Consider the following 24,720-nt stretch of genomic DNA (forward strand, 5'->3'; position numbering starts at 1 on the left):
TTCTGACTGCTGTTTCACTCATCATCGCAGGTAGATTTGGAAGGAAGATCTGTTTGACTTGCTGGCCAGGAAAAGGATGTCTACATTGGGTGTGTAGTCCAAGGCTAAATCTTAGAGTAGAGTTGCAAGTTCCTCTGGCAGCTGAGGTCTTTTTGGTGAGCTTTTCACAGCAGAATAACCGGGGTTTAATGCGGACCCTGGTAAGTAGGTGCTAATAGCTGAGATCAGCTTGCAAAGAAAAAGCATCTTGGCTTTCTCATTGGGAAAACTACCCTTCAGTACATGCGCCGAACCTTGTAACTCATGCAAGATAGCTGTAAAGAATATTTGGAGTACTGTGGACTGACTGCCTTTAAGAAAACATAAAGGCAGTCTTTAGGCTTCAGTCCACAGACAGATTTTGCGTTCTTTTTTGCCATTACATATTCGAGTTTAAATAAAAGATGTGAAAAAATAATATTAATATGCTGTATTATAGCATATGTGCATAAGCAATGATTTTTTCCAGAAGGATTCTTTCATATTCTCCAGGCTCTCCAGAGCTACAGATCTCTTTGTCCAAGGCAAGTTTCGCGCATTAAATATCTTTTATCAGAGTAATATGTTTGGTCAAAAAAATACGGCTGTGGGATATACAGCCTCTGAAATACTTTAAAGTATACTTCTCTCACACGAGGCACCATCTCTCCTTATAGCACTGTCTTGCCTATACTCAGACTGTGGCAGCAACAAGCACTAGCGTGTTTCCGAACACTGCGGAATTATTTTGGCCACCTGAGGATGACTAGAGCTTCTATCATTCTGACCTTGACTGGTAATTGGCTTGTGGTGGACAACTGAAATAAAAGTCTGTCGGCAGTGTGAGAAATGATGATTGGGTTCGGTGTATATGATTACCCCTTCACTCTATTTCTGGCAAAGCTTAATTCTAAGGAGTGCCGTCTTTTCGCCATAAGCTGAGCTAAACCAGATGACTTGCAAACCTTGAATTGCCGCCTTCTCTCTTTAATGCAAATGAAATTCTGCATTTGCAGAATTGCAATGCAGTCAGTTAATAGCTAGCTCTTACAGTTGCAAAGGTTGTGTTGTTTTAAGGCTTGATGACGACCATTCTTCTTCCTGTTCTCCTGCTAGATCAATAAAACGGAACCTGTCGAGGACAGCACTATCCTTATAGAGTGCTTTCCAAGTATGTAAAGCACTTGCCTGTATATAAAGTGCTGCAGGATTTGAAACTTGCCTATAAAGCCGAATGCATTGTCAGTAATGGTTATTTCCACATCTGTTGGCCATGGTGACCCGTTTGCATCAGTTCTGCAGAAGAGTTACTGGCAGTGACCGAGTAGGCTGGATACCTGTGGCGAGGCTTTTCTTTATGGGCTTCCAGCCACGGAGGATGTGCAGTAACTGGTACCTTCTCCTCCCACCTCCTCTGGGCTGTTTGTTTCACCAAGTTGCCTTGACTCTTCTGAGATTTCTTTTGTTCTGAGATGCATGTGTAGCCTTGGACTGAAAAGTCACCATCCCCCACAACACCGTTTCTGCAAAACGGTGGAGCTGGAGAGGATCTCTTGGTGGTTGTCCAGTCCCATCAGCCACATGATAGATGTTTATTGCAGATTTGCCTGTACGACCACAAAGCAGGGTTTCTAATATGTCCATACATAATGTGTAGGTTGCAAGTGGTTTAGCGAAAGGTGTGATTACATAAATTGACACTTGTTCTGTCTTAAGAATGGATTGTACTGGTTTTGGCCTGAAGTAAATACATTTAAGTGGACCTGGCATAAGCCTTATTTAAATGACACAAACCTAAACCAGTTTCTTCTTGTTCCATTATTTTCCCACAGGCTTGGAATACAGGCTGAACTGACCAGGTTTAAAATGAATGTAAACATGTGCCTTCTGCTCATTTAAGCAGCACCTGCTCTGCAAGTAGGAAGTCTTTCCTCCTGCTGAAGGCAGAAAAAATCCTTCAGACCACTTAATGGTCTACTTGAATTTGTTGTTGGAAAAGTATCACGTGGGTTTGGGCACCAGGGGCCGTATTTGTCCTGTTTACCTTTGCTCCTCTTGCTGCTTGACCTTGTGCCAGTGTTTGTTCTAGGCTGGCCGGTGACTCCGTTGACTCGGCTGCGATGGCAGAGCAGTCAAACCCAAGCACTGCCTTTCTTCTCTTCCTCCTGTTTCTCCGTTTGTTGTGTCTCCTGCTGTCCTCTCACAACTTCTGAGAGGAGTTTTCTGTACCAGAAATCTGCCTCCTGTGCTGAGAGTTGGCGGAGGGTTGATGCCAGTCTTGCAAAGTCATGGTGTAGCAGTGGGGTCCGTAACTGGGGTGAAAGTAACCCAAATCACATCTTAACGTTTAGTAGGCACTAAAGAAATGAGAAGCAGAAAATCCGAGGATATGGATAAATCACTGATTTGCAGCCTGATTTTCTTGTGGGTCAGTCTCATGAAAAGTTCCTCCTGCAAAATGCTGTTCGCTCCTCTGAATTACCTGCTTTAGTAATGAGTAACACTATTTAGAAGCTGTTTACTTCCAAAATACTGTTTTCGTGCCACTGGCACAGGCTGGCTTAGAAAGAGAACAAAGCCCGTTGAACAAGCAAGCTGCCCAGTTGAATTTGCTGCTAATGCAATCTTAAATGGTTAATTTAACTGTTGATCGATCCAGCTCATAAACTAGTGCAATATATGGATGCAGCTACGCAGATGCAATGCCAGTAAGACCCTGCGGTAACGATGGGCAATCTGATGCATCCTCCAGGGGAAGAGAGCCCGAAGAGTGAATTGCTGTTGTGTGAGAGACTGGGTATCTGATCCAGCTGGACCGTTGTAACCATCCCTCTTGGGCTTGGTTGACTTAAAAGTCCCAAGAAACGCAGCATTTTGAACAGAGTTGCCCAAAATGCTGAGCGAGCATGCTGCATTGACTGCAGTATTTCCTGGCTTCCCCGCTGGTTTGAGCTGCAGTTACAGAGACTGCTCAGGACCGATCTGTCTCGGGACGTTACTACTGAACTGTTCACGTCAGTTTTGACTGCATCTGTGCTTGGTCTTTCCCAGCCATCTCCCCAGATGCACATCATGAGACTGAGACTTAGAATTCGGTGGTTACAGTCAAAACTACTGCTTTTGCTTCACTTTCCTCTCTGGGGGCAAGACCAAGCACTTCCTGGATGGGACCAGCTGGCACGTCACAAAAATAGCTGGTTGGGTAGAATAAGGAAATCCGCAGCAGGAAGAAAGCCAAGCTAAAACATGTAGTGATGCAGTGCTAAGTAACAGCAATTCAAGCAGCAGAGAAAAATCATATCATAAATTAAGAGTTTGAAATCAGCAAAAAAAAAAATAATTTTTGAATCTCATGTGCCAGAAATTTGTCAGTGTTCCAGGGGTGAGTCGGGAAGGAACGGGTCAGGTGATGTCAGCCTCTGCACTTGAGAGACTGAGAGAGAAATGTTGCAATAAGACTGCACGGCATTTGCTGGCTTTTGCTCTGCTTACTCAGCAGCAGAGATACAGCTTCCATCAACCCGTCTTTTCCTGTGATAAGTAAAAATTAGGTATTACAAAGAGCTATCTCGGGGAAGTTAATATTTTGGTGGCAATCTGATTTAATGCAATGACATATTTAAATCCCATAAGAAACATGGAAGCTTTGGAAGAAAGAAAAACATAAGCATTTAAGATTTTTCTTAGGATTTTAACCAGTGTTTGGAAATGCTGATACTTTAGTCTCTATTTACAAATCCCTTCTTTTTGGTTTGTAATCCAGCTCGTAAAAGTATCAGCTGTCTGATGTGTTGTTTGTAACTGGCATCATACAAAAATATCTAGGAGTGGCTTATCTGTCTGTGGATGACTTTTATATTGCTAGTTCTCCCTGGTGTATCTAATATGTGTGGTTTGTATGTGCACAACACGTATGTTTTCACTCATCAGTTTTGTAACCGAACACAACTTTGACTTGGAAAGTACTTGGGTGCTATGTCAGCAAGTGGTTTTAGTCTGGAAATTACTTGCTGCTTTCCCTTTGTTTTCAAAGGTAGCTTTATTGCCTGTGGTATGCCCTATTTATGTCAGTACTGGTGAGAAGTCTAGTGCCTCTCCAGTGTATTCCACGTTGAGTATGGCTGTAGTTGAAAGATGATTGAATTTGCCAGATCGCCAGTGTTGCTGCTTCTTCTGAAACTGGTTTCCCCTAGTTCAAAGGATTTCAAAACTCTTCTGGGGCAAACATCTTACTGGGACTTTACCTTAGAGGTCACCACTGCTTCCCTTCAAAGACTGCCTTATCTCTTTGTTGGCCTTCTGAAAATGCCCTAGCAGCAAAACCTGCAATTATGTACACTACAAAATCATTCAGTGTAGTTTAAGCTACTTATTATGCACTGTGATATTTGGAAAGAGTAGCAAAGGCAGGCTCACGTGGCAGACCAGCTTGACAGGCTGCCTGGAGAACACAGGAGCCAGAGCTGCGGAAGTGTTTTGAGTGGTCCCCAGGTTGGCTGCAGAAGCTGCAGCAAGCATCAGCCCCGAGTCATAAATAATTACTGTGATGAAGATGGCACATACTGTTCTTTCGGTATCTTGACCCACAAATACCATTCTCTAGCCATTGCCTAAGAGCCCAGGCTGCCAGTGTGAGCATTACTGGTATTTTCTAATGTGAGAAAACCAAAGTAATAGTTGCTTTGGGGTCAGCAACCCACCACAACTGCAGAGTATACATGAAGTCCTTTGGCTGAGCATACGTCTGCAATTTGAGGCTGCCAAAATTAGAGAGGGCGGGGGGGGAAAGGGCAAAGAAACATCTGATCTTTCTTACAATGAACAGATTTCTTAGTACTTCTTCCTTGTTGAAGCTTTTAGAGGCTTCAGAGAGGCTTGGCATGTGAGTCATGCTGCTGTCCAGCAATACGGTATCGACTTGAGGAAATTCAAAGTGTGGTGTAATACCACTGTGACTGGAAATCTGTGACCCATACCTGACACCGTAATCCACGTAACTTTACTTATTTTGGAGGGGAGCGGTAAATCTGTCGTATGTTTGATTAACTCCAATTCTCAGGTTCCTCAGAAATGAATTAAATTTTCTTTGGTAGTTTTTTTCAAATAAACTGAATTCGTTCTCTTCGCCAAGTGGGTCTTAATAGCTAGAAAGATTGCAGCACAAGGGAAGAGATGATCAGGGAGAAATGATAATGTAGTGTTTAAAGAGGAGCTGTCTTGTACCTGGTGGCCACAAGCAAGCATTTAGCAACCAAATGGAGTGGAATCGTGTCCGAAAAGAGTAGTTAACGCAGCATCATGGCAGTGGCGGCCAGAAGTCAGAATTTCAAGTACCACTGCAAAGGCATGACTATTGGCAGTGCGTTTCTACGTAGTGTTGTGGTTGGAGGGAAGGTGCGTGAATTCTCTTAGGGGGTTTGGAAAGCTCTTGTTCTTTTAAAAGCATTTTTAGACAGCGTGCTTGTTTCCTGCTCAGCAACGAAGCGGCTCTGCTGCCACTGTAATTACAACCCTGATGAAATGGGTACCCTGAGCCTGACGAGTGAGATGGGTGTGCTCAAGGGGTGCTTTATTTTATTGATCTCTGCTGTGCAGAGTTTAGGTGAAAATGCTGATGTCTTTCATATTCATTTCACTTCTGATGAACAAACCCTTAGTGATTTGCTTGAGGGTGAGGCGCATAAGCGGCAGGGTGGAAGAAAGAAGGAAGGATGCTTTGTGGTCTGCACAGTCTGGAGTTACAGTCCTCACCTGGACAGGGAAGGGCTGAAGGGAACTCAGGACTCCTGTGATGAGCACACTCGGGTTGACCCCAGGGGTTAAACTGGACCTGGTGAAGTAGAAGGCGTCGACTGACACTGAGGGTGAGTTACTCTGGATTAACTGAAAGTCCCCGCTCAGGGAGAAGCATTTGAATAAGACGTTTCCCATCAACAGGAGCAGTAGCTCTGTGATGGCCATGTACCTGATTCCTGCAAATGCCAGGCTATGCTATGAAGTGGTCAGTTTGGTGTTACAGAACGGTACATTTTATGTGTGTAAATGTATTTATAGTTTTCACTATATACCTATTTGTAGTTTTCACATTACTTTTCTTAAAATAAAACTGGGGAATATAAGCACTCAAAATTTTGCTTGGTTTTCATACACTGGGCTCCCAGTACAAGTCATGATTTAAGTCACTGTTGGATTAGATGGACCTTTCCATTGATAGATGCAGTATGGCTGGCCTTATGACCCAGGCAGTTTTGTTCCATAAACAAGTTAATATTGCTTTCTTCCCCTTGTTATCCTTTCATCTGAAGCCTCTAAGATTTCATCTGTGTTTCTGACTAGCTATGAATTAGTACTAAGTGGGGATTTAGCTCCTCCATCTCACGCTTCTCCATCTCCTACTCCCTTGCAACAGCAGCGGAGCAGGCACCCTTCAGGTCCTCTGCTCTGTGCAGCAGTTGAGGAGATGCTCTTTCCCCAGCAGTGACTCTCCCTGCCGGTGACTGACCTTTCAGAGAACATGACGCTTCTGCAAATAAAATAAACACACCTCAAGAAACATTCTCCTATCCTGAATTTAAGTACTACTTTAGTTTTAGCATGGGATTGAGTTTATTATAGTCTTTTTTTTTTTTTTTGAACTTTCCAGAGCTAGCATCTTCTTTTATTACAGCTCTGTCCTTCATACACTCCCCCTCCCACCATCACCCCCAGCACATGTATTTTCCTTACAGATCCGTATGGATGACTTGCCTTTTGGGAGCACAGTGTCGTTGAGTGCACGCAGGCATCTTCTGTGATCGTGAACTGCACGTACAGATGCAGCTGAACTTTCTACAGGCTGTAGATTAAAATTCTTATGACTTCTTTTTTTTTTTTTTAATGAATGTTAATGTAAGCAAAACAGAAAATGCAGGGAAGGTCTTTAGAGGTTTAATTGTGGGCGCGCTCTCTCTCAGTCACATTGAAGCCCTGAACGAAAGTTTCATTTGATACTGGTGATGGGAACAACCTTGAAAGTGTGGCTGAGGACTGGTCTTGTGGCTCGATGGGACTTTCAATCATCCCCAGGGTCTACAAATAAATCACTCTTCCTCATCAAAGCTTGAAGGTGGTCGTTTAATTACGCATTTAGAAATACCCAGAGGTGGGTGGATGGATAATTCTTGAGCTGAAGATCAACGTTTGTTGCTGGAGGGGAAGCACTGGCCACATGGAAACTGCAGGCGCTCCCAGCGCAGACAAGAACGTTACAGTGGCCACTGGCCAGCAGTGGGTGAAATCATGAAATTTCAGTGCAACTAAACACAGAACTAGCGAGGCAGCTGGGAGGGCTCACTTTTTTTTTTTGGCGCTGTTCTAATATCAAGTTGTCATGGTTTTTGTCTGTGGTATTGCTTGAATTTTCATCTTTTAGTTTGGGATTGTAGGGAAGTTACTTCCATTAAGAGCAATCCACTTACATGATAAAATGGTATTCCCCTAGAAATACTAAATAATCGGTTTTAGTTTAGATTTTGAAATATAAAATCAATTGTAAAATAGGAAATAAAATATAATACTTTGTAGTATTTATCTATTCTCTTTAAAAGCAGCACTGCAGTTTATCTGTTATCCCTAGGAAAAGCACTGCAGTACTTGGGTTGGGGGTGTGTGTGTGTGTTTTCCCCCCCCCCCTTTTTTTTTTTTTTTTTAAGGCTACAATAAGTGTGACAAGTCATCCTATGTAATCTTTTTGCTTTTGGGTGGTGGTTGTTCCCTGGTGGCTTTGTTCGTTACGCAATTAATAAGATCAAAAATACGTGCTGCAAGGAGCTGATATTAAGTATATGAAACTAATTTAAAAAAAGCACCTTCAGACTCATAATAGATCAGAAGCAGAATGCGAACTTACTTAAAGCAATGGGTTTTTTTCCCCAGTCACAGCAGAAATTATTTTCTAAAAACTACAGATCTACCACTACCTTTTTTGATTCTTTTTCCCAGCACTGGTTCATTTCAGTTGATTTTTTTTTTTTTTTTTTTTTTTTTTTTTAATGAGTAAAAGGACCAGCAACCTTCTGTTTGCCTTCTGAAGCCTGCTTCTCTCTGTCACTGGTATTTTGGGTAGGGTTTTTCTAAAGATAAAAAGATAGGTTCTTAAGCAGATAGTTGAGCTGTAGCTTCTGCATGTGTTAAAAGTCCCAAAATATGTGTCTTGCTACCAGTCAGAATACTGCATTCAGTATGTTTGCAAGTGGCTGCAGCGTGGCTGGGGTGACCTCAGGTTTAATGCTGGTGGAAAAGGCAGCTTTGGGAGGCATTCATCCTCTTATTTTATTATTTCTTCAAATTACTTGATGAAAAAATGATGTATTTTAAATATTTTAGGAAGGGTTTTGGTACTGAAATATTAACTTTAGGCATAAAATATTTAAAAATGTGATGGCTGTTTGGAGTTTAAACTGTTCGTTCTAACCTGCACCAGCACAGAACTTGGTCATTAGAAAAACAGGTGACAAAATGAAATGTGTTATTTCAGCCCTGTCATTCACTAACAGCGTCAGGAATGAGACATTTTGGGCTGGCTTACTCAAATTTCTTACTCAAAACAGTTAAGAGGCAGGAGAGAAAGAGGCTGCAGAATCTGATAGAGTAAAGATGTATAACTGGAAACAAAAATGTGTTTTTTGAAAAAAATGGCAATTCAACAACACATTCAATCAGAGCAGAAAGGGTGTGTGGGGGGGGGAGCCCAACCCAGAACTATATAGGTTTGCAGCTGCGCCCGTGGGGAGAGACAGCAGACAGAATCTTCGTCTTAACAGCCTGAGCCGTGTGGGGGTTTTGGTGGTGTGGGCTTGCGCTCTTCTCTCCTGAGATGTAAAAACCACGTATCTCCACCAAAAGGAAAGCTCCTAACATACTTCCATATTAACAGCAGCTGTAGCTGATGAACCAAATTGTTGCCCCTGCCTTGCAGAGCTGCTTGGCACCGCTGAGCCTGTGCGGCACAAAGTGTCCAAGTGCTCTTCTACGCCTTCAGCCTGGAGCGTATATGCCAGTTAGGCATAAATACGTCGAGTAAAAAAAGAAAATTTATTGGGAGTGTGTTTTCAACATTCCTTTGTGCTTTTATCAGCACCATCCTAGCTGCAGAAGTGAAATGGTGGTTGTACCTTTATGGAGATGGGAACCATGCTGATGGCACCATGAGGATATCTGAAGTCCTGCATACAGGCATTTGTATTTGGAGACAGAATATCCTATTTTGATATAATTGATCCTGTAGAAATTTGGCAAAGAAGTGTTTGTTCTGAAATAATTTCCTGGTTAAAGAAATATACGTGTGCTTATCTGTGTGCTGTTTTATGAAAACAGGTGGAATCGTGTCATGAAAGTTAGGTGTGTTTGTAAGAGGCATTGGGCAGAAGTGGGGTGTCCAGGCTTGACCAAAATATATAGTTGTATAATAACAAGAGCAGCTCCAAGCTCTGTATTGTTGAACCTTTGCAAAGCACCTCCAAAAATATAGCCATGTGCCTTCCCTAGCCACGTACTAACTGTTTTCCAGCTGGCTGACAACAGCTGCTATTGCCTAAGCCATAAATTCACCTTTTCCAGGGGCAAGGTACCTGCCTGGAGGGATGTGTGGGAAGATTTCACTCAGCTGCTCCTGCTCGGTGGCATTCATCCTGACCACGGTGCCAGTGTAGGGAGCTGCACCCGCATCCCCTCTGGTTGGAGAGAAGAGGATGACTTTGAACAGCTGAGGAGGCACTAGGATGTTTTTGTAGCTGGGGGGTCAGTGTAGGTGTCAGCTGGCAGTGGCTAATGGCACCTGGGAGAGGTAAAGGGGAAATGCAAATTGCAGATCCTTTTCCTGTGGCAGTTGATTTGGGCAGGTGGGGGGGGTGTAAGCAAGCAAGTGAATAAAGCTGCCTCGCTTCCGCTGTGCGGATACCTGTCCTGAGCAAACTGGGTGGTTTACAGGACTGCAAACACTTATTGCATTTCCAGTGAAAGAGTAGATTAAAAATACAAGTTAATGATTTTTTTTTATTTGGTCTAATTACGTACTTCCCTACATGAAGGGTTTAAACCCACAGACGCCGTGAGATTTAGCCTGAGTTCTAGCAATCCTGCAGGATCCAAACAGATTGTCTCTGCTTATCTCCCTTTCAGAGAGGCAGCTGAGAGGCGCTTTTGATTCTGCTGACTCAGGTGTTTTAGTGTTTCTGAACCTCAGCCGCAGTCGTGCAGAGCCGTGCTTGGGTGCAAGGGGCCGGCAGCACGTGTGGGGTGCACTGGGGGTGCTGGCGGTGTGGGGGCTGTTGGCAGGGGGGTGCGAGGGTGAGCCCTGGGGCGGCTCTTGGAGCAATGAAGAAAAGCGCTGACTTCCAGAGATGGATAGGCATCACTGGACTGTCATGTATGACAAATACCCGTTGAAGGGGACTAAACCAGTGCTTCTGAAATGGGAAATTTTTTAAATGAATGAATTTTTAGGTATACTTAATGCAGACACATGTTTTGGTAAAGATGTTGTTGACCCTGGATCTTTCCACCATCTAATGTCTAGAAAAAGTGATAATGACCTTCAAGTAATTACTAAATGCTAATCTGATGTCTTTTTTGTGTTTTTTTAGGTTGATTTTTATTTTAATACAAACCAGTGAAGATGACACCAAAACACGAAAAGCAAGTAAGTGACATATGAGCCCTAATAAAAAAGGATTCTAGTCTAGTTGTTGTGGGTTGAATTTCATAAAGGGCTGCGTGAACCAGGAAGGATTGGTTATGCTTTTCATGCTTCTAATTGCCAGGCTACAGAATATTCTGGAGTGATGCAGTACCAGTTCTTTCTGTTACAGTTTGGTAGCAGAGAGAATCAAATATTCATTGGATCAGAGAGGAGGAGAGTCGTTGACTCTGTGCATAAGGGGCTCAGACACTGACACAGGAGGGAAGGACTTGGATTTTAGTCTTCTCTCCATCAGTCTTCAGGTATTCTTTTGGGGGCTAGGTCTGAGCTCTGATTACCAGATGCATGGACCACAAGAATCACACGTGCACGCTTTCTTTCACTCGGTCCCGATGACCACTAAAAGCTTCAACAAATTATTTTGTCTCAGCTGTTAGTCTCTTATCAGCCTTACTGCTCAGCACACAGGGAGTGAAAATGCCAACGCTTCCAGTGTGAAAAGCCCCATGTCCTTTGCAGTTGATTCTTTTACTAATAGGCAACCTGATGGGAACCTATTTTTCTTGGAAGCTTTGTGGAAAATGGCTCTCTGGGAGTTGTTGACTAATCAGATGTGTAACAGTGGCATCATGGAGCACGAGGTTATCACCTGATACAGTCCTGAGCACAGAGATTTGAATTAAAATGCAGCTGGAATGATTAATGCAAATAATCATCCAATGTGAGATTATTTTTACTCCTCTTCCATGTGGTAGATTTCCCCCCCGGTATTAAAAATAAATGTTTCCATGTCAGATTTCCTATTTTCCTATTTTCCTAATAGGAAAATTTTAAGAAGAGGCTTCTCAGAAACATGATTTTTATGGTCAAATTTGATGTAGTAGAGCTTCTGGCTTATCCTTGTCTCTGAGCAACCCATTGCGTTGTGCAGAAAAAGACTTCTTGTGTTCGCTTCAGCTCCTTTGGTGGTGTAGTCTTCCTTTTGAGACAAATCCAAATGGGAATACTTCAGTTTTCAGTGCTTGTGTCTACATGACCTCGGTGCTGCCTGTTGCCTCTGCTGTCAGCACTCGTGCTTTTGCATAGGACTGTAACCATGGGGAAGGGGACGTAAACCAGGCTTGGGGGTCACTTTAGCCATTCTGCATTTGTGTGACCCTAAGTACCTGGACTGCTCCAGGCCTTGAGGACAGGGCGGTGAAATGCCACCAGTGCCATGCCTAAACTGGCTGGTTTAGCGAGATATTTAAAGTTACATCTCACCAGGAAAGCTGCTCTGCTGATTCCTGCTTCTTAAGTAGGTATGGCTGCTTTTTGTAGTAGTTACGACTGCTTTGGGGGCAGATTTGAAGCTCTTCATGAGGATGCTTGGCCCAGCATGGCTGCTGGGATCCATGTCAGAGCTATAGCACTGGTAGTTTAGGTCGGAAATGTTTTACTTATGATTTTAGCAGGTTCCAGGGAGAAGGAATAAATGGATGTAACGCTTCTTCCAGTAGCTTTCTGTTGAGCCTATACTGTTCCTGGTGCAATAAGCCTCCATGACCAAGCTTGGACACTTTGAACTGTCAGCAGCAAGTTCTGATTTGGGGAGAATTGTTACACTTCAGTGTTACAGGACACATACCATTCTTGAATGCATGATAGATATGCACGTATTGTGCCCCTCAATTAAAAAGAAACAAAACAACTCACCCCCCCCCACCCCCCCAAAAAAAAAATCCCAACAAAACACAACACAAAACCCCAACCAAACGAAAAACACCCCCACACCCCCCAAAAAAACAGAAAAAATATATAATGTGGCATAATAACTAGATCTGCAGTTCTGGAAAAAAAACCAAACCAAAACAAAAACCAAGCAGAACTAGGGGGGGAAGCAGACACCTTGGTAAGGATTGCAGCTGATGAAAGCAAAAAGTCCCTGCAGCCTTGGCTGTCCTGGGGCTTCGTGTCCCAGTCGTGTGGCTGGACTGCAGTGCGGTCTCCTGACAAAAGATGAAATTAAGTCTTCTTGTGGGCTGTGGGAGGAAGACCTCAGCCTCACCTCCCCTAGGTGAACCGTGTATTCTTGAAGACAGACGTGCCTATTGAGAGCATCCTAATTTTTATGGCAGGTTGGGGAGGGAAGGGAGTATATAAAGCAGAGAAAGGCAAATATTATCCAAAAGTCCTGTAATCTGGTGACAGTTTGTGACCAGTGAATGCAAGATGGATCGAACATGCAAGAGCAATATCCCAGAGGAATATTCTGCCACCTATATCTGCTTGGACAGTAACGTAGCCTATAAGCGAACATTAGCCTTTACAAGCCTACTTGTATAGGGACCGGGAGGCATAAGCACCTTTCGTGGCAGTGTATCTGCATCTATACTGGGCAGTTAAGGCTGCATTGATTAAATCAGTTTTGTTGTCCCAGTGGGGTCTTTTATCCTGGAGAAAGCTTAAAGGTCAAAAGAGAAGGGATAGCCTACATGTGGAATGCCACCGTTTCAGAGCAGCAGAAAATGTAACTGAAATCAGGATAAACACTTCCTGGATTCAAGATGTTTATAGGGGAAGTAACCATAAATCTTGAGAAAGGCTGTACATTTTTGGTTTTGTTTTGTAGTTGCTTAATGTCTATCTTGCTTCATTCTGAACTCGGTATTCTTTGGTAAATAAAGCGGGGGGTGGGGGTGGGGAAGAGAAACACCCAGTCTTCTGCTGAAATCTCCTGGTGTTTCAAATCAGAGCTGACACTGACTGTGTGTGTGGGCTGAGGTGCTCTGCCGTGCTGCAGATCGTTTTTACTCTTGGCTCAGTGATGTACTGCCTAGACACATGCCAGCCACAGCGTGTACAGCAGGTCTCCTTTCTTCTGCAGGTGGAGTCTGAAGGGTGCTTGACTTCACCAGTATTGAAACTTGCTGACTACTTAATTGGAAATTGAAAGTATACAGAGGGTTGGTTGTTGGTTGGTTGTTTTGTTTTTTTTTTGTGTGCAAATCATGTGGTCTGGAATGATTTGCAAGGTAACGTGTAGCTAACCCACAGCATATCCGATCTAATCATAATACTTTGATATAATAGAGGTTGAAGGGAGCATTTTACTTCTAAGATTGTTTTGATCCTGTACAAGGGAGAGGCTTATAGACAGCTGCTTGGAAATAAAGTCGTTTGGGGAACCTGGACAAGAGGAAGGGCAGTGAGAAGCCGGTTTGGTGGATGACGGGAGGAAGGGGACTGAGGTCAGGTTGGGAGCAGGCTGCCTGCAGTGGTGGCTACTGGGCAGCCGAAGGGAATAGGAGAGCAGGGTCCTGTCGGAGGCCTCCTGGCGTAATTCCTCTCCTTCCACTTGCAGGGCTGATGCCTGCAGTGCTCAGGAAAGAAAGTGTGTTTAGGAGAAGTGGCTGCAGCTCTGGGGAGGAGTGAGTCACGGGGAAATAGGAGGCTGGGGAAGACAAAAGCTTGGGAGAACATAAGACTATGGATATAAAAAGATGTTACTGTGGGTCCAAAAATACGCTGTGTCTATATATGTATGCTAGCTATGACAGACAGTGAGGCCTGTGGGGAAAAAAAACAACCAGAAAATGGTTTCCTCTCTGTTGTTCAGCACATTGCTCAGGAGGGGGAATAACCTCCTCCTGTCTCCCACTAGCATCTTTGTAGAAGTAAAGGTGTGACCCTCAGCTGGCAGAAGTGGTTGCAGCTCGGTTCATTTGTTCCTCTTGTGCCGTGTTGGCATGGGGTTAAAAAGCTGCCGAGGAGGATCGGACCCCCAGTGCCCTTCAGCAAGGGAAGAAGCAGCAGAGGTGACGGGAGCCTTTCAAACAGCTTTCTGTGGCAAGGGGTTCGTCACACGCGCCGGGGGGTACCCAGCAGCAATGCAGAAAAAAACCCTGTAACTAGAAGCTGGGCTAAGTGGGGTAAAACTGGGGGCTGTGTCCAGCATCGGGCCATAGGCTCCACATCCGTGGGGTGGTACGGGCTGGAAATCAGAGCAGCAGATGATTTAATCCAGATGATGAACACCTCCCTGCCATGTACAGAGTGCAGGGACGGTTCAGGAAAAACCACATCTCTTTCCTTTCAAGGTTGTCCCTGTTCCCTTGTCAGCCCGCTGAAGGCTGCTGGTGGCACGCTGGTGTGCGGTGCAGGGGGAAGGCCTGACTAAGAGTAAAGGTTTTATTTCTGACATCTGTGGCTTGGGCATGGAGAGACATATTCTGAGAGCTTTCTAGTTCAAGATTTCTTGATTCGTGCAAAGACATACTAAAAAAGTGTGTTATTTACCAGAGACACTGTCATTCCTCCCACAGCCGATTCACAGCACGATGCGCAGTGCCTTTCTCTCAGGGGGAATGCATCTATAGCTTAAAATGATACACTTTTTTCTTTAACTGAGTCATTGTTTGCGCGGCTGGCTTAGCTCTTTGGGTGAATAGCTTATTTAAGCAGCTGAAGTAGGGCAGCCTCTTCATTTGCTCGGGAAATAGCCGGTAGGTAGGCACGCTTTCAACCTTTGTATTTTGAAGAAACCTTTTCCCACCTTCGTGTGAACGTACAAATTTAGCAGGCTTTTTGGTTTGTTGGTTTTTGGTTGTTTTTTTTTTTTTTTTTTTTTTAAATGCAGTACACATTTTCATGTGGTCATTAGTTGAAGACACTCAGAAGCATTTAATTCTCAACCTCTTTCAGTTCCTATTAGTGATGCCCAGTTACAGTAATGCCCACAGGCCTTTCTCACTCCTTTGGGATCCCTCTAAATTATTATATAAATGTAGGAACGACAAGGAAATTGTTGTAGAAGTTGTCACATCTAACCTAATACGGTATATCATCCCTCCAAAACTGGGGGTTATGCTCTGCGGTGCAGCTGTGCTGCTTCCCTGGGTCGGTTGATGGGCAAACTGGGACAGAAGTGCCCAGGTCCTGCATCCCCAGCTGTACTCCAGGGCTTGGGTTCCTGGTGTATCGGGAAGGGTATGTGGCAGAGGGGGAGGATTCATCTCCTTCCACGCAGTATCTGGGACATGGGGCTTGAGACCTTGGTTCTCTTAAGTCAGATCTGTGTCTCCAGGGCAATTAATAGTAGTCTGTCCTTTTCTGCTGGGCTGGAGCAAGTCATTTGGGGCATAGGAAAAAAGCGGTTCTTCAGCTCCTTGTGGAGATGCCAAGCTCCCCAAAATCAATGGTATAAATACTTGATTTAAGAAAAAAAATTGATAAAATGACAAAAGTAAATTTAGTAGCAAATAAAAATATGTAAGTATTGGGTACATGGAGCAGGTTTGTAACACTTTCTTTGTGAACGCTGATGACAAGTGTGCAAAAAAAGCCTGAAATACCCACCTAGTTCTCTTAAATGTGTGACTTTCAATGGTAGGTTTTTTGTTTGTAGCTACTGAGATCACCAAATCTCCCATGCATGAAACATGTTTGACTTTTCACAGTATTACTTAATCTGAAATAGTCCTTTTCAGCTAGCAATTTGATAAGGAATTTCCCAAACATGTGGTGTAGCTCAGATGATTCATTGCTTTTTGCTTCTCCTTTTAGAGGGTTGCAAAACTCAATAAAACAGCAGTTCAGCTTTTAATCTGAGCACAGTAGTTTGTGGAACAGCAGAGCAATCAAGAGTCTTTCAAGCTGCCTTTGTCTTCCAAAATTAATTGCTTGATTTTTATTATGCACTTGCAGGAATTTGTAACTGTCTTGGTGCGAGACCCCAGGACACAGAAAGAAGATTCATGGCATTCTTACATAGACTATGAAATATTTATTCATGTAAGTATAAAAATATTGGCACAGATTCTTTGGGCTGTTATTGCTGCTTCTGTCCAAGCCAGGGTTCTCCTTGGGGTACTAATGGAATTTCTTGACACCACTTCTGGGAGGCTGGAGACGCAGTGGAACAGGTAAGGAGGGTTGGCCAAAGGCTGTGTAAGTCTGGCAGAGCTCGGAGTTGAACCTGGTGTCGTGTTGACATGTGCACTCCACAATGTCTTGCAACAGAGACTATTCTTAGCTTTACTTATCAGCTAGGAGACTGTCATGGTCAGCGATGTCTTACCCATTACAGAAAAATTTTGATGCTCAGGTATTCATGGGAAACCAACTTTCTTCTCAAGTAATTATCTGCTTATTTGTACTTAAAATTCTTGGTTTGTTTTATTATTTGCTTTCTGCAGTGTGGTTTCCAGTGTATCTTGACGTTCATATTATGCTAGTTTAGTAGTGCTTGGGTATGTCAAGTAACTACATTTGGGCTTGTGATTGTAGTCTACCATATATTAATGGGAATGCACTTAGAATTACAGTTCTGTTTAGATTTCTGTCTGTAATTCTAAGTCTGTCCTATGCATTATTTTGATTTGTTGATTATTCTGCTTTGGTGGATGACATATGGAAAAAGTTTCCCAAGTCTAGATCCAGGGATTTAATTGCAATGAAAAAATATTTTTGTGAAGTGTATCTGCTATCAGGTGAAGAATTTGAGAACACAGAGTTACACGGTTAACTGGGCACAAGGCTGAAAGCGTTCCTTGCTATGTGGGAGAGTTAAGTGTTCAGTGTAATGAGAGCAAGCAGTCAAATGATGGCTTATTGAATGTCCAGCGTGCCAAGAACTTCTCTCCTGTGTGGCAATCAGAGCTGTGAAACTTCTCACGTTTTGCAGTGCAATTTAAGTACTGGTCCCAAAGCAATTCTATTTTTGACTTCTGTTAAATAGAGTTTCTGTTCATTTGGCGGGGCAGGTGCTGTATTACTGTTTCGCAGGCATTGGTGCCTCTGGCTAGAAGTATATTACTGGCTATCTCTGTGACTGCTGAGTTGGGGTGATGTTATTTAGACCCAGTGTGCTGCAGTTTAACCCCCGCCGGCAACTGAGCACCACACAACCACTTGCTCACTGTCCCCCACTCCCGAGCAGGATGGGGAGGAAGAGAATTGGAAGGGTAAAAGTGAGAAAACTTGTGGGTTGAGATAAGAACAGTTTAATAATTTAAATAAATTTCATTAAAATCAAAATAACAGAAATAAAAGCCAAGAGAAACAAGTGATGCAAATGGAAACAATTGCTCACCACTGACTGACTGATGCCCAGCCACTCTCTGAGCAGCGGCCCCCCAGCCAACATTCCCCCGGCTTTATATGCTGAGCAAGACGCCATATGGTATGGAATGTCCCTTTGGTCAGTTGGGGTCTGCTGTCCCAGCTGTGTCCCCTCCCAGCTTCTTGTGCACCCCCAGCCTGCTCACTGCTGGGGTGGGCTGAGGAGCAGAAAAGCCCTTGGCTCTGCCTAAGAACTGCTCAGCAGTAACTAAAACATCCCTGTGTTACCAGCACTGTTTCCAGCACAAATCCACAACATAGTCCCGTACTGGCTACTGGGAAGAACATTAACACTACCCCAGCCAAACCCAGCATGCAGTATTAACGTGATTCAGCACTGGGCATCTCTGAAGCTGATAAGCATCTGCTCAGCTTCCTACCAGCCAGAGACCAAGTCTCTAAGTCAGTCCTACCATCCAGGCTTCTCAATAGATTCAAAATCTTGGGTCTGCTAGGCTCTTGAACCAGCTGGGTTCCCCTTCTGCCCAGCTCCTAGAGCATCTGGCTTCTTAAACCGTGAGGTATCCCATGTACTTGTCCCAGAAAGCTGCATCTTTGAGCCCTCTGCAACCTGCATCTTGTGGCTGCCCGGGAGTCGGGGCTCCTGCCAGGTTGAGGGAGGTTGGACTGCAGGCAGATTTGTAACGGAGAACTGCCTGGTTAGGTGGGATTTCATCTAAGTGTATGCTCCACAGGACAATTTGGCAAAAGTATTTTAATTTCCGTGAATTGTTTCTCTTCTGATGAATTAGCACTTTTCTAGTGGACTAATAGTGTTCCGTGGGAAAATTTCTAACTGCTGCTACTTGTGGAGAGCCGTCACATTGGTTTCTTTGATTTGATTTAAGTAGGTTTGCATACTGGAAGAACTCTATGTAGCTAACTTTTCAGGATTGTACTAGTATCGTTAAACATGATTTTTCTCACTGCAAGGATTGGCATTATCTGCTGGAACTTTGCTCTGAGGTCTTTTTTCCCATTACTGCAAGTTGTACCGTAATTCAGGTCTTTTGCTTTTAAGAAGAAGAAAAAGTGATGAAAAATATTTCCCTGAGAAGCAGTAAAAGCTGTCACCAGTCCTGCCTGAGGTGAAGCGCAGTCCTTAACCTAAACTGAATTAATGTCAAGCTTTCCATTGGTGTTTCAGGGATTAGCATCTTGGATGTGTTTTTAATACCATGCCTGCACTTAAGCTGATTTACAAAGTAAAATGTTTTTTTTTATTTCCTAACAGACAAACAGTATGTGCTTTACAAGGAAAACATCCTGTGTTAGACGACGCTTTCGAGAATTTGTTTGGCTTCGGCAGAGGCTTCAGAGCAACGCAGCACTTATGTGAGCAACTTCATATACGGCTATTTAATAATCTGTCAGTCATGGAAGAGGAGGATTGTTTCATCTTAACTATGAAAATTACAAAAATCAGAGCTGGAAAGTGTCCTGTGTTTCTTACTAGCACAGTTTTATTCTGTACAAGGGATTTTCTCTGCTTTAAATCTGGAAGAATGTTGTTTGTACTGATAGCCTTTGTTTGGTGAGCCCCCCTCTAATTTGTAACAGATTTGATCTGTGTTTCCTTTGCTATGCACAGGCAGCAGAAATAGCAATCTAATGTAGGTGTGTGCCCTACATTATGTATGTACATTCTTATTATGTACATTATGTACAAATGTAGGTGTGTCTGTGCTTCTAGGATGGGCTTAAGTTTTGCAAGGACCGTGAGAGACCCAGCCAAACATGCATGCAGGCTTAACAACTGGACCAGAAAACTCAGATTAAATTATTTTTGTCTTTGAGGTGTGTGAAAAGCCTTCCAGTTTCGCAGTCTTGTGTTCCCAAATTCAATTTCGTGAGCTTCTGGAACATGACCTGCGATTTTTCACGTGCTCGGGGTTGGCATTTGCTTATTGCATTTCTCTCCACTGTTTCAGATTTGGTTTTAACTCTGTATTTGCTTTTTCTTTTATAAAGACAGCTACCTGAACTGCCGTCTAAAACTCCCTTTTTCAATATGAACAATCCTCACCACGTGGACCACCGCCGGCAGGGTCTGCAAGAATTCCTGGAAAAGTAAGTACAGCCCATCCTAGAGATGTTGGCATTTTTATGATGTCATCAATTGCTGGTTTAAAATAGCTCATCCCTGGTACTTGAGAGCCACCGTGTGGTCATCTGTACGCTTACACATTTGGTTTTCTTTTATTTGCACAGTCGTATTTCATACACGTGACTTCAGCTCTACTGATTACAAGGAAACCTCAGCCGGGGCTTTTCCGTTGTGTTTAACTGCACCGGTTATAGATAATCGTTTATGCATCTCTCTTACTTTCCAATTGTGTACTAAGGTTGAGAGGCCTTCCACCGTGATGTCTCTTTCAGCTTTCAAGAATGAGCAAGATATGCTCATACAAAGAAACGGTCTCAGTCTTTATCTTCATGAAAAAAATCAGTGTCTCTGTGGGCTAAACTCCTGGGAAAATTCTGTAGTGAGATCTCCTAACACGGATATCTCCTATAATGCCAGTTCCTTTGTTTACCGCTCCCGCTCACATAAATAAGCTCTAGCAGCTGTGACCATTTCCAGTACAGCTGTGATCTGTATAAAATCATTCCTCAGACTTAGCTAGAGCCTGACCTGTGTTACAAGGGAGTGCTGTGTGAGCTTCGGTACTGCATCCCTCTGGCCCACAGCTGTAACCACATCACCTTCTGCAGTGACGGAGACCTTGTTGGTATAATTTTCTGCTTTCTCTGCCATTCTTGTAGTACCCTGGCACTGCGGGTGTGAGAGCAGGCTGCTCACAGCTGCTGGGGCAGGAACTGTGCCTACGTTTGCAGGCTGCCTTTAGCTCCTACTTGGGGTAAGGGCATGGTAAAACACGACGAATAGAGACTATGCATCATCATCTTTCAGTATCAATGTTTCCATTAATCAGAACTCCATAAGCAAAGGGCAAAAGCAAATCAGTTAAGTAGGCTTTAAGCCTTGCGGTCAGTGGGTGGAAGAAATGCTAGACTCGCTGTTTTTCCAGTCATCGTATTATAGCTATAAGCCTCCCTAACAGACAACAAATCATTGGTCCTGAGGTGTATTTGTTAAGCTTAACAGCTTGAAGACAGGGTGAGCCAACTGCTGCAGGAATAATGTTCTGTATACAGTTATATAGGATCTGTGGCCAAAAGGATAGCCAATAAATACTGGTTGAAGGCATGTGAGACAGGGAAGGGAAAGCAGGAAAAGATCAGAGGTTTTTTTCTGTGTCTCAGAGATGAAGGACAGTGAAATAGAGCGACTGTGCTTCTAGAGGCAGTAATATTAATGGTCACATGAAGGGTGTGATAGTTCAGGTCCCTGGATCTGAGCAGTTCTAGCTTAGCTGTGTGCCTGATGCAGTAGTGCATTTCCAAAGTCACTTTCACTTCAAAATGGCGAAGAGGCCAGTCTGGTAACAAGGTACAGTTTTTCAGCATGAAAAATATTTACAACCACAGTTTGTGCTTCAGAAGGCGAAGGAGGGAGGTCGCTTCTTTTAAAACACATCCACACTCTCCAGTTTTTGGGAAGTCTGTAGTTTAAATGGGTACTGACGGCACGTGGGGCGTTTTACTTTGATGCCGTTAGTCCAGCGGTTACCTGTTGTGATTTAAATGTTTGAACTTGGATGGTGTTTAGAAAGGTGTCAGCTTGCTGTCAGCCCTGGGGAACAGCTGGGAGGAATTTTAGGGAGAGAATTGTGCTGTGATGAGTTGGCTTGGCAGTACGTGCTGTATCATTGCCCTCTGCTGGCTGGCACCTCTGCGCTGCTGCTGCTGCTGCTTTGTACTGGCTCAGACTGCCATGGTGCTTCCCCCCACCTTTTTTTGAGTCTGAATGGAAGGTTATGATTTCTTCCTCTGAAATTGGATTTGTGGGACTCTTTTTAACAAGTGTGTGTATATATACATATATAAAAAAATATGTATATACACCCCCTTGAATTTATAAAGTTCTAGGTCTAGGTGCTGCGTGTTCTGTAGCGCAGCAGTGCTAGGGCAAGCGGGACCTTCCTGGTATATTAGAAGTGGGGTGGGAAGGGGCCCAGCAAGGACCCGCATCGGGCGCTGTAACCCAGAACTGCAAAGCTGAGTGCTCCGTTTGCCCCCGCAGCAGCGGCAGTCGCCGCGCACACGCTCACAGCCCCGCTGGTGTTTCTTTGTGGCAGTGGGAAGCAACGGGATTCGAGCCTAGATGGGCTTGTCAAGGGATGGGTTCGCAGGCAACACCTTTCAAATGCCTGCATGTGATGCAGGAACCTTAGCTCCTTGCTGCACTCCGTGTCTTGTGAGGTTATCAGGATCCAGGGTATCTCTGAAACAGAGCTCAGACCCTTCGCAGTCCCTGCTCGTGCCCTGTGCCCATTGCTGCGTGAGCAGCTTGCTGGAGTGTCTGCCTGGGCAGGAGCCACGTGCCCGAGGAGTACGGATCGAGCAGCTGGAGGCTCTCCGGTGCTCAGCTTCTGGCCCCGGGAGCATCCCCACACTGTCTATATGCGGATGGCCATGAAGTTCTGTCCTCCTCCTTCACGTGTCGCTCCGGAACGAGTCAGCACGTGGCAAGGTGTGTGCTTACACAGAGCCTTGGTGAAGCCCCTCTGCGCTGAGCCCAGTAGTGACAGAATTAGGCCAGCAGCTGGAAAGCTATAGCAAAGTGCTAGAGTTTGGTGGTATCTGGAAATGGGTGTCCCATTTTGCTTTGGCTTTGCGGCACAAACGCAGGGCGAGACCTGCTTGTCTTATAGGTTATTATCTCCGAGTGATGAAGAGCTGTAAAGCTCACTTCTTGTCTGGGCATAATTTAATATTTCAAGAGGCCATTTGCGTTAACGGAAGTCAGCTAGTCCCTTTTCAATTATGAATTACTTAGTAAGAATAAGGAAAATTATGTGTTTTGTCCTGGTAAGTATCCTCATCCTTTGAGGATGTCTGTAAATTCACATGAAAAGCTTTATTCTTAAATTAGAGGTCTAAATTAAAACCACTGTCTTATAATATTAGGTTCTGTAAGATCATTGCTTTCATCATTGTTTCATCCCTTTGTAGGTGCATGGGTTTAATTTCAGGATTTAGATTACCTTCACAGAGATCATTTGAGTTTGCTTATGAGAAAACTAACAAAACCATTTTAAATGAGGCTGGGTTAAATTTTAATTGAATACAGCTGGATCCCCAGAATTTTGTGGTTTAGGAAAAAGGATGGTTTTCAAACACGCGGTTTATGATGGGGTGGAAGGTATACTAGGGGTTCTGAGAAATGCAACACTTAGATGCACAGGAGATGAAGGGCAGGTGGCGTTGCTGGTCCGGCTCGCTGTGTGTTGGGCGCTCTCAGTGCTGGAGCGAGCGAGTCACCCTCAACTTGGCTGCCTAAGGCAGAGCTGTTCTCTGGAGGTGGCTGAGGGTTTGCCCTCCTCCTCACACCTCCTTACCGTCCCCACCACCGTCCCACAAGCAGGAGCTGGCGCGGGCTCAGAGGACCCTCCCAGAGGTGTCCCCACCAGGTGTTCTCTCAGGGATGTGGAAGGTGGGAGACTGGCTCCAAAAGGGATGGATGCCAGCTTGCTGGGGCTCAGTTGGAAGCATTGGTGACGGTGGGGCAGGTGGGATCTCCTTGGGTAAGTAGTGGTTGCCTCTTTCCAGTGGAGCCTTGCTAATATTTCCTATCCGGCGAGCGAAGCGAGCAATGCCGAGCAGGCGTGTGTCGCTTAATCCTTTCCTACGTGTACACATTATCGGATGCCCAGCAGTTGCTTCGCAGTTGCTTGCTGTCAGGAACGCTTCCCCCTTCTAAAAAATGAAGGAGGAAAGAGAGTTGGCTTTTTGTAAGAGGCAGCTGGGGGCTTTGTTTGCTGGGGGCTGGGGCTGAGGGCTGGCTGCTCAACAGAGGGCACCACAGCACCGGCTGTCACCGCCGCCTCCCAGCTCCTGGCTTTTTCCCTTGCTCTCCTGATAGGATGTAAATGGGCAGAGTAAATTTGTCGAAAACAAAATCGGAGTGTTAACCTTCCACACGCATGCAAGCGTGCATCTGTCATTGTATTAGGTTACAGTAGATACAGGAAATCTTTAGTTAGGATTAAGTTGTACTGTTCAGCCATATGTTGTTCTCCTCCAGCACAACAGTGTATAATATACCTAATAAAATCATGTTGAAGAAAACCAGATTTTGGATCTTGTCCAAATAAGACAAAACACATGTTTTGTCTTTTGCAAATGTTCTTGCTATAACACGGGAAGGAGAAATACTCCTCATATAGTATCCAGCTTTTCCTCAAAAATGACATTATTTCCTCTGGTTGTGAAGTGACATTTTTTTCGGCCCTGCTTCTTTAAAGGTCCGTAGATCACAAGCATTTACTGAAAGCTTACAAATAAAGATTCACATGGCTGTGAATAAAAAATGATTTTATTATCTCTAATTCAAATGTAGAGCCTTATCCTGCAGCCCCCTTAATCACGTAAGCAGTCATTATGCATGTGAGCAATCTGGCGGAGAGGAGTGAGATCTCTGACAAGTAATGACCACTGATGGAATCAAGACTTGCAGGGTTTAGCCTTTCATTCTTATTCCAGGCGTGCATAGAAAGTCTGTTGTTCTCTTAAGTATGCTCAGTCAGTTTATAGGAATTATCACTGTGAGCTGTGACTCTTCCATTAGCGCGGCAGCAGCGAGAACTGATTTACATCGCTGTAACCCCAGCTTTGCACTGGCGCTGGCTGCAATAAAACTGCTGGAGGAGCACTGGGAGTGCTACTGGTTGTGTTGAAACTGCGCACGCGTTCAGCCTCTGCGAAGACATCAGTATATTAATATTACGACGCTCCGCCTTTCCTCTTGCCTTTTTAATTTGTTAGGTGGTGGTTTGTAATTTTGGTATTTTTTTTTT

General features: G+C 44.2%; 1 protein-coding gene across 1 annotated transcript in view; it reads left to right on the forward strand.

Annotated features, from left to right (window-relative positions):
• Positions 1-24,720, forward strand: part of SNX10 (sorting nexin 10) — a 38,073-nt gene that overhangs the window by 6,634 nt on the left and 6,719 nt on the right. The window contains exons 2-5 of the mRNA XM_056337599.1: positions 10,641-10,696; positions 16,382-16,468; positions 19,032-19,132; positions 19,769-19,867. Of these exons, the coding sequence (XP_056193574.1) occupies positions 10,673-10,696; positions 16,382-16,468; positions 19,032-19,132; positions 19,769-19,867 (311 nt within the window). The 5' untranslated portion in view covers positions 10,641-10,672. The remainder of the gene's footprint in view (positions 1-10,640; positions 10,697-16,381; positions 16,469-19,031; positions 19,133-19,768; positions 19,868-24,720) is intronic.

The sequence above is a fragment of the Falco biarmicus genome, chromosome 4 (genome assembly GCF_023638135.1).
Source record: "Falco biarmicus isolate bFalBia1 chromosome 4, bFalBia1.pri, whole genome shotgun sequence".
NCBI classification, from domain to species: domain Eukaryota; kingdom Metazoa; phylum Chordata; class Aves; order Falconiformes; family Falconidae; genus Falco; species Falco biarmicus.